Source organism: Gavialis gangeticus, unplaced genomic scaffold (genome assembly GCF_001723915.1).
Source record: "Gavialis gangeticus isolate Ggan-Ray unplaced genomic scaffold, GavGan_comp1, whole genome shotgun sequence".
NCBI classification, from domain to species: Eukaryota; Metazoa; Chordata; order Crocodylia; family Gavialidae; genus Gavialis; species Gavialis gangeticus.
In genome coordinates this window covers 51,187,216-51,197,826 of record NW_017729022.1, presented here as the reverse complement: position 1 = coordinate 51,197,826, position 10,611 = coordinate 51,187,216, and the positions used below count along the sequence as shown (strand labels likewise).

General features: G+C 43.1%; 1 protein-coding gene across 1 annotated transcript in view; it reads right to left on the bottom strand.

The window, feature by feature from the left end:
• The window catches only part of PLBD1 (phospholipase B domain containing 1), a gene marked incomplete at its 5' end in the record, with an annotated part of 44,099 nt that overhangs the window by 22,106 nt on the left and 11,382 nt on the right, over nucleotides 1-10,611 (bottom strand). The window contains 3 exons of the mRNA XM_019515798.1: nucleotides 3,169-3,313; nucleotides 5,414-5,575; nucleotides 10,006-10,144. Coding sequence (XP_019371343.1) covers nucleotides 3,169-3,313; nucleotides 5,414-5,575; nucleotides 10,006-10,144 — 446 coding nt within the window. The remainder of the gene's footprint in view (nucleotides 1-3,168; nucleotides 3,314-5,413; nucleotides 5,576-10,005; nucleotides 10,145-10,611) is intronic.

The window sequence follows — 10,611 nt, the reverse complement described above, 5'->3', positions numbered from 1 at the left end:
AATAAAGTGAACTCTAAATACATGCTTCATGAATACATGAATATATATTTTGCTGGCCTCCCACAGGGGCTACAGCCCCCCAACAGGGGCTATGGCCCCCCACACAGGGACTACAGCCCCCCAACACAGGGACTATGGTCCCACCCCCCACTCATGCCCCATGCAGTAGAGGTGGGCCAGCCCAGCTGCGCTCCTTGCCACTACGTGCATTGCTGGCCAGAGCCACACGCCACCGGCAGCACCTGCACTGGGCACGAGCACCCCGAGTGCCCCCACCTGCTGCTGCCGCCACTGACAGGTGCTGTGCACTATGGGGGGGGGGGGGAATGTGGGGGTCCTCATACCCCCCCACCCTCCATCTCCCCAAAAGCCCCACACACCCACGCCTTGCCCCCACAATCCCTCCCACATATACACATACCCTGCAACATACCCTATTGCCCCCTCAGACACAATGACACCCCTCAAGCCCCCCACACACACCCCACCACACACCTCCCCACACAATATACAAAACTAAGACTTTATTTTTTTGGTTATTATGCAAGCACCTCTATATACACTATGCAAACAAAAATCATGACAAAAATATTTTTTGTAATAAAATTAAAATATTTTATAGTAAGTGTTTGACTTTTAGTACATGATTTGGTTTTTTTCTAGTTCCAAGATGGCAATCCTCACCTCCCAAAAGAAGTGTTTCCAGAGGGCAAAGGCAGGGACTTCTCATGGCAAAGGGCAGAGGGCAGCCAGGGGGCAAAGCACCTGTCAAGGGGCGGAGCTACCTTTGCAGCCCTCAACAGCTCACCAAAACTCAGTAAGCAGCTTCAGCCAAAATAATTGCCTGCCCCTGGTATACATTCTTGAAAGGTCAAAATGTAGTGGAAATTTTCGAAAACAGCTTCAACAGCTGTCTTAGAGAAAAATATTTGCCTAAGTATCTTTGGGAACAGAGGTCCCACAGGGAGCACCTAAGTACTTCCACTTCAATTTTGTTCAAGTGCCTGTAAAGAAAAGCTACATATGCTCTATGTGGTTAGGGACACCAGGGACCCTTTGGCTTCTGTAGCATGAAAAGCAGAACACTAATTGGAAAGAGTTCCTGAAATCTTGAGTTAAACAAAAGTGGCTGTGGTTCTATTAAAAAGGTATTCTCCTAAAAACTCTTCTCTTCACTTTAAGTTAAATCACCTTTAAAAAAATCATTTCTGCCTCAGACTCATGCAAAGCTAACTCAAACAGCTATGCACTTTGTTTTATTCTTTCAAGTTTGTATCCTCCTCCACCCACTTCTATCCCCTCCTCTTTTTCTTTTCTTTTTTTTTTTTTTTTTTTTTTAAAGCAAGAGTCCATATATTTAACGTTTAAAATTAGCTACTGGCACTTTCTAACATTCCTTTAGGAAAGCTGAGAATGAATTGTGTTGCCAAATCTTTCTGACATCATTTGTAAATAGTCTGTCCGGCTGCATAACTAAAACATGAATCATGCATAAAGAGCAAGGGAAAAATGGCTGCGACAAGAAGAATAAAGTTAATAAGTCAAGAACTGTCCCCCTTTCTCACATAGCCCACTGCAGCCAATAAGAAAATGTGTGTGTATGTATGTATGCATATATATATTACACACGTACACACATGCACAGGTGCATGCAAAGATTGGTATTTCAATGCCAGAGAAATCTACACAACCACAAAATGTCCCATGCATGATACTCCTTCTTAATCCCATTGCAGCATCAGTCATGCCACAGAAATTTAACAAGGTGTTCAAAACTGTGTAATTACCAGAGATGCACTAGTATGGCATGGGTTGGGTGAGGGGAAGATCAGCCCAGCAGAGGATTGTAAACAACACAAACAGCATTCACACTCTGTTTTATAAAAGAAGGGTTACAAAATTCTGTTTATAACTGTGCCAAGGGTTGCTAAATGTTTAACAGGTAGTGTTACACCTGGAAGACAATATTGGCATCTGCAGTAGGGGAGTGCAAAGCAGGCCCTATTTGGTTTGGATTTGGATTCAGCCCGAATCGGGGACAGTGATTCGATTTGTTGATTAGGATCACTGTCCCCGATTCAATTCGGTCAAATCTGAATCTGAAGGTTCGATGCTAATTTGAAGAATCAGCGATTCGGCCATAGATGCAGCTTTAAATGTTTTTTCTACGTATCTCGAGGTATCAGTATGGCTTGTGAACGCTGTGATGCTGGGGCGCATGGAGAGTCCCCCAGGAGTGCAGGGGCCCTCCATGTGCTCAGCAGTGAACCTGGAAGTGGACTGGAAGTACTTCTGGTCCACTCCCAAGTCTCCCGGGATGCGCACGGGGGGCCCACCTACGCCTCCCTCAGCTCAGCGATCGGCCATGGGGGGAACCCAGGTGCCCCCTCAGACCCAGGAGGCACCAGTTGCCTAGCCGGGGGGGCCCCTGCATGCTCCCTGGTGGACGCAGAAGTGAATTTCTGGTCCACTTCCTGGTCTGCTGCCAAGCACACTGGGGACACCCCCATGCTTCTGTGGGACACTCCATGTGCCCCAGCATCACAGTGTTCATGAACTGTCTGCTACCTAAAGGTATGTGGAAAAAACATTTAAAGCTGTATCTATATCCGAATCGCTGATTCTTTCCAAGTCTCTCCGAATCGACTCAAAGGGTTTCAATTCAATTCAGAGAGATTATAGGGTCCCCCGATTCAATTCAGATTCAGAGATTTGGCCACCAAATCGGGCCAAATCTCCACCAAACTGAATTGGGGACCGAAGCTTTGCACAGCCCTAATCTGCAGCTACGGCCCCACAAACAAGTTACTTGTCAGTTATGGGCACTGCAGCATGTCATCTGCACTGAGGTAACTGCCTGCATGCATGCTCTTACCCTGTGGTGTGGGAAACTTATCTTGGGGCAGCTTACCCCACTGAGAGTTGAGCTGCTTTCATTGACTGTGGAGCAAGACTTATTGCATAGACAGTAATTGCAGTCCCACTCTTTTTACCTCATGGTAGTTTGTTTATGTGCCCAGATCCAAAGGTATAAAGGTACACTAGTCTTCCTGCTATTTCTTTAAGTCATATACAGAGGAGATATGACCACTAGACACTCTCTGGGATGCAGAGATCAACATATTTATGAATGTCATATTTTGGGTTCAATTTCCCCACCTCTGTTACCTGGGTAACTGCTGAAAGAGACGCGACCTGTATAAGTGTTTGAATCAGCTATTTTGAAGTCCCAGTGTTTATATATTCTCAGCGTTGCTGCATATGTGAACCAGCTGGAATGAGCAAAGTAGATGTTCTCATAGCCAGGAAGAACCTAGAAAAGAGCAGCAGAACAGTGAGCAAACTTAAGTCATGTCCCTCTTTGTAATTATACATGCTGAATTCCAGAAGCGATGGAAAACAATTTGTTACAGATAATCTGATGGATTTTTGCAAGGGTTCAATGAATTATCAGATTCCTCTGATTTTTAAATTGTTATTACAATTATTCACCGAAATTTCTGAGAATAATTCTTGTCCAGTTGACTGTTTTCATACAGTTAGCAATAAGTATTCAAAATGAGTTGGTTTAGTTTTATTGGACCCCTGTGGCATATGGTATGTCTCAGTTCCTTAACTGAACAAGTACTGCTTGCAATCAAGCTTCCTTCTTGCGTGTTCATATTTAAGCACATTCAATATTTTATTTCTCCAGTTCCTTTGAATGAGCTGGTTAAAATACAGAAAGCAAAGGCAAGTGAATTCTGTTTAAAAAGTTAAATCCATACAGACAGAACATCCTTTGGAAGTATTCTCCCAGCAATAATGCTCAGCATTCATACCAAAGCTAGTTACAATAAGGAAATGCCTGACTTATCTGCAGCACAAGCTTAAGCTGCTGCTGTGAAGGAAACAGTCTCCAGGTTCCAGCTAGAGACCTGAGAAATCCTAATTACACTGTCTTTATCTCTGAAGCATCATGCGGTGGCCATAATAAAAAATGGGAGTGCTTATAAACCTGATGATGCACCCTCTCAACAGACCACCAGTTGGTCAAAATGCATGCCTTTCCCCTCCTTCTCCCTCTCACACTGCATGCTATAGCTACACTCTTCCAACTGCTGACCTGCACAGGGAATGAGACCACTATTAGATATAAAACCCAGATTTAATGTCTACCCACCACTTTGTAGCCAGTGCCCTAGTATCCAAGTGCCTCCCCTGAACAGTAGTGTAAGGGCATGTGTAGATGAAACAGGGGCCCTAAATTGAAGCAGTGGGTTTTTAAAAACACTGCTTCAATTTAGGCTCTTTAAACCCCCCTGTTGTGCACACACCTGAACTTACCTGCCTCTCCAGAGGCAAGGAGGGGAGGGCGAGCTGCCGGTGGACAAAGCCATCCCTGAGCTGTGGGGGGTGGGGGCTGGTGCTTCCCTCTGCGGCAGCAGCACCCACCCCACCCCACCCCAAGTGGCACCTGCCCACAGGCACCTGGCTCAGGTGGTCCCGGAGGGCACCACAGCCATAGAGGGAAGCACCAGGCCCCTGCACAGCTCAAGCAGTTGGGAAGGCTCGGGGGGGGGGAAGAATCAGGCTCACCACTTTTTTTTTTTTCTTGGGCAGAGCCTGCCTTCCTGGGCTACTGCCAAGCTGCCTGCATAGGCTTCCTACAGAGCCCGAGCTGCACAGAGCCCAGTGCTTCGCTCCACAGCTATAGGTGCAGCAAACTAAAACTTCTCAGAGGAGTTTTAATTTGCTGCACCCCAAGTAATTTAAGGTGCATTATGCTGCAGAATTTGCTACAGCGGCTGGAATTACTGCACAATATGCTGCCAACGCATGCAAACACCAATACCATTAAAGCAGTGCAAAAGCATTTAACCCACTTTAAAGCGTCGTGCACACATGCCCCTTGTCTACACACGGCCCATGTCACAACCACATGGCTTGGCATATCAGGTTCTACTATGGTAGTGGGTTTCCCTGTGTTTTTACGAAGGGGTCACGTCTGGAAAAAAATCTGTCCTTTCCAAGGGCAGCACACAGCAGGGACGCAGGTTAAGCAAGTACCTCAAGAAAAAAGAATGCATCAAAATTTGTCCTCTATGTCCAGAACACCCAATTGTTTAATTAGGGTTTCGCCATTTTCAGGTATTAAATACAATGTTATGAAAAATGCAAGCCCAAATACAAGGGCAACAAGAGACAAAAGCAAAAGCTAGAATTCCTTGTACAGAGAACACAGTCTTACACATATGCAATTTAAAAAGTGGGGAAGCATGAATGGTGTTTGTATGATTCCCAGCACAATGGGGCTTTGATCCCCTGTTGAGACCCTTACGTATTTCTGTATTATAACCCTCTCGTTCTCATTTATACAAATGTACAATTTCATTGTGTCTTGTCCATTACAATGAGAAATTGTTGTCCTCACCTTAATAAGAGCAGAGCAGTGACCCATGTCCCACTCATATTTCCTACGGTCTCCAGAGTCAGTAATGCATCGTTCCCGTGCTGAATATGTAAATAATGCAGGGATGAGGTCCAACAGATCACCAACTGCGTTTAGGAAGTGGACATCAAAGATGCTCAGTGGCTAGGTAGGGACAAAAAGAGAATACAAAACTCTTGCTTTCAGATGGAGAAGTGACAAAGTGAGTGATCTCAGCTGTTAATATCAGTTATTTTCATTTTCATCTGCAAAGGCACTCATGAAGTTGTTCCTTTTACAACTGATATTTACTCACATAAGCTCAGATATACCTTGTGGCTCTGGGCTACAGTGCTTTTTCAATGGCACTACATATAGCATAAGTAACACTGCAAGAGAAAAGGAGAAGTTAACAAGAATTTTTAAAACCTATTATATCTGTACAGGTAGACACTGTTCAGAGGAAGAAGGTGCTGTACTACTAGGTTTGAACACTTTAATCTAAATGCCTCTGAATACTCTTATTAATAAATAACCCAGATGAACATGTTAGGTCTCTCACAGGCAATCCTAAGAAATTAGGTTAGTTAACAGCATTAATCAATATGAACATTAGCTGCTCAGACTGGTAAATGGAGAGAATCCATCACCAAACACACAGCTAAAGACTTAAAAAAAATACAACTATGGCTTTAGAGGGCCAAGATTATCTAGTTTACAACTACTTTGTAACTTATCCCTTGAAATATTCCCTTATCCTGTCTCTACCAAAATAACCATTAAACAAAAGTCTGATCTTAAATCCACTCAACAATAGAGTCATTTTCTGAAACTTCCCTACTCCTGTTAGTCCAGGCAAGGCTTAACAGGATGACAGAATGCATGTTGCTGAGTGATAAGGCTGATTAAATTTATGGTCAGAACTCAAAAGTAACCACAGCACAGCTATACAAGTCACTGTTTCTGTCTAGGAAGCTGGCCACCCCTGGGAGAGGATGGCAGGGACAGGTGGAAGAGAAGACTGAAATTCTCTCTGCTGCTCTCTGTTTTTACTCAGAAGTCAAACAGGGAAATGTATTGCCCATCAGCTATTCAGACAGTTCTGCTTTTGTGGTAGCCAGAAACAATACATTTTGTGCACTTTTTTACCCAGAGTTCCACCAGAAGGCAAGGCTTCCCCACTCAGCCAGGATGGGCTGCTGTGTAGAGGAAAGGCAAGACAAGCTTTGTCATATACTGTATTGCTTTATATTCCCTCACATTTTTGTTGTAAGAGAAATGGCAGGGAAGATGCCTTTGGTCTATAAAGAGTTCAAAGGCTCAAGTGTTCTGGTTTTACATTTTTTCAAACAGCTCAGTAACGTGGGCCATCCAGAACAAGGGTCCAGACATCTGTTATCACCTGGGAATCTGAATACTCAGGTGTAGCTTCTAGATTAAATTCATATATAAAACAGTTCCTAAAAATAATTAAGGGCTGGATTAAACCTATTCTGTATAGAATATACTAGGTGTGAGGGAAAGATGGTGGGTATTTTCCAGCGTCCAATGCATTAAAAAAAAGATATCCGGAACCAAATCATTGTCAGAAGCTAGCAAAATAGTCTCTGTCCTTTTAGCTAAACTTATTCTCACTCCCTCCTTTCCCCCCACCCTCATTAAAATCTTCCTAAGCATTTTAAAACCTGGATAATAAAAGTAAACCTGAAACCACATGTTACTGCCACAGTGTTGGGAGCTGACAAAAGTTGAGAAGGTCCTCACAACAGTGAATGTACCATCACTAGATGGCAAACTGAAATAATATATTTGCACGTGTTTACACTCTTCGTATGAGATTAGAGACTCCAGCTTCCAGAGCCCCTTGTCTCCTAAGGAGGACAGTGAGATATGTCTAATCATGTACCAGGCCATGTCCTCTTGTCCAGATGTGACTGAGAAATAATCTGAGACAGCAAAGAAAAAGCATAGATATTTCAAGCAGTCAAGTGTCATTTTTAAGAGATTTATCAAACCAAAAGACAGACAAAGGTATAGGTATACAGCAGTAGTTGATAAGTCAGAGACTGACACACACATGTTAGCTCTGGTAAGCACTAACAGAAAATTACAGTACTAATCATATGCCAAATAAACAGATGGGCAAAAGCAAAGATGTTCTGCTTTCAGTACAAATATATGGAATCCAAACATAGGAGGTGCTGCCCAAAGCTAGAAATGTAAAAAGGCAGAGGAGTGGAAAAGGAACCACAACACCTGCTCCAGACCAATCTGAGAATAGAAATATTAACAGGTTGTAGGAAAATCCACTGAAACCCAGAGATGGTCACTGTTAGAATACCAGATTGTATCAGTCAGTTTTATTAATTTTAAGTTAGGATGCATTAAAATGTGCCTTTTTAACATTTCATATGTTGTTGATGCATATGCTTTTGTTCTGATCGCAAGAGGATGGTGACGAGTGACCCACTTATAAGGAAAGCACAGCTTAGTATTGTCTGTATGAACAAGTGATAGTGAGGTTGCAAACACCGCTGCTGACTGATTCAGCACAAAACCTGAAAATTTCCACATTAATTGAGCAGCCAACATTAAGTCGCCTGGGCCTCCCCACCTCCCCCGCCCCGCCCAACACCATGCACTGCCCCTGGGGCAAGCCAGCCCCTTCCTGGGTGACATCAAGTGTCCTGCCAGCTGCAGGCACCTGCTGAAGGCAGAAGCAGAGGCACCCAATCCTGCTTTCAGCAGAGCCTCCCCACCTGCCCCATAGCCGAGGGGCAAGCAATTTTATCACTGGATTCAATGGGAGAAAGTTGGGCCAGCTCTGAACAGTTCTGAAAATCCTATGTGGAAATTTCCAGGTTTTGTGCTGAATCAGTCAGCAGTGGTGTTTGCAATCTCACGGCACTCACAGGAGACAGTGTAAAAGTCGAGGTTGAATTTTGAGAGACAAAAATTGGGTTTCAAAACTTGACTTATACACTGTGAAATATGGTAATTGTAGAAAAGGAAGCATCACAAGCACACTCCTCCAACCTGCCGAAGGCCATCTATAAAAATGGGCATGATATATTTTAAGATTACTCTAAAGCCCATATCCATCAAATACATACACTAAGAATCCCCAAGCAAAACCCCCAACAACCATTCAACCCCACCCCTCAAACTTCTGGGTAAAATAATCCCACCTTTACTCACCTACCTACCTAGTGTTTAGAACTCACCAGGGCTTTGTAGGCTACAATCACAGGAAATCCACCAGCAGCAATCCCACAATCCCCTGCTTTTTACTTCCAGCTCTTCTATAGCTCATTTCCTGTCTCCTCTCTGTAATTAGAGCCAAGCGGAGACAGAGAGAGAACCAACCTGCAGGACTCACTTGACAACTAAGAACCACTACAGTATGAACACCTTTGATACAGGCTACAAGGTAAGATTGGGATGGGCATGTCTCATACAGCCCAAGCTGGTGGAAGGAACTCTCAGGTTTGAGCACAAGCCTCAATGAAGGTATAACCTGTTTTCAGCTGATTCTGGTTTGCTCAGTCACTAACATCTGGTCTTCTAATACCAATCTGTTTACTGCAGTAATACCTTGAAAGTGCAAAATTTATTGGCATTGCAAGTAGCTAAAGGTCAGAAGTTTGGTTTGAATGCTTGTTATAGAGATGGAAGTCTTCATAAGATGCTCTCAACAGTTCTGGTGTAAAGGGGTGCCTCTCTTCCCTTCAGTGTCCTTACTCCCTTCCAGTAAAGGCCAAAGCACATTCTAAAATATATATCCTTTTTCAATGTTATTGTTTTTAACTTTGTCATCCACTGCTTCCCAACTTGATGAGGCTAAGATACAAAGTCAATGCCAGACACTCAAGTTCTTCCTTTTACACTGTGAAATTAATTGAACAGCCCCTCAGCTGTTGTGAATCATTGTATTTTTACTGGAGTTCATGGAGCTGTACTGGTTTTCGCATGCTAATGAATTTGACTTTTGTAAAGATCCTGCCCAGGGAAAACTCCACTATGAACTATAAAAAAGACTCCACTACCATAATGCTGCCAGATATACACTGAAATGGAAGACTAATTAAAAAATAAATAAAAGCCACACTAAAATCACAAAATCTGTACCCCCAAAACCAAAAGTTGCTAAAAGAGGTCTTTATTTTAGTTACGTAGCTTTAATTTTAGTAAATTAGCTATAGTAAAGCCTTAGTAAATTTCCAGCTTGCTTGCTTGCTTACTACACCACTAGTATTTTCAAGACCCAGAGAGTTTCTGGCCCAAAAGCCATCACAGAATGCTACAAAAACAGGTTTTCCCACCTCATCCCTTTCCATATACGTGCATGTAACAAGCTCTCTCGTGCCAACTGGCTTCCAAGAGAGTAGGTTTCCTAATTTACAGTTTTAATAAACATTTACCTGATCTGGACCAAAGATTTGTTATAGTAATATTAAACATTCATTATTGTTGCATAAGGTGAATAGGTTAAGAGGAGGCATTTACCTTTAAATACCATTTTTTTTTACTCTGAATTTTCTTCTCATTCACACTTCTAGCCCAAAAGTGCTTGCAGAGAGTGTCACCAGACTTACCGTTTGTTTGTGGCGTTTAGCCCACTCTAGGGCTCCCAGGTATAGTCCATCCAGCTGTGCAGTAATGTAGCCAGCATGTCTCCAGAAGGGGTCACTCTTTTTTTTCCTGATTTGCTGTCTTGTCCAGTTATCCTGTTTCCTGTCAAGCCGAAGGATTTTTTGGTTATTTTTTTCAGGATGCTCTTAGACTTGATCTGTATTAAGGTGGTGTTATAATTTCAGCATGCTAAATCTACGGAATGTTAGGTGGTATTAAAGTTAGCACATGCTGTAAGCAGCCACGTGTTAAGGGTTAATACCCTCTAACATGCATAGCGCTGACTTGATGTAACAAGAGCTGCCTAACACCAGCTAGAGATAATTTTTGCCTAAAGAGGTGTAGCTTTGAGACTACTCAAAGAGCATTTAACTCATCTTTTCCTGCCTAAATGTGCAGACACTCCCATCTTGAGAACTTTTAACATATGGGAAAGATAACATCCAACACCACCCTTACAAATACAATACTTGAAAGAGCATACCAACAAAGTGGGTATGACCATGGGCCCAAAGCATTGTTATCATTATGAGACTCTCCCATAGCGCTCTTCTTCCCTTCATCTTCAC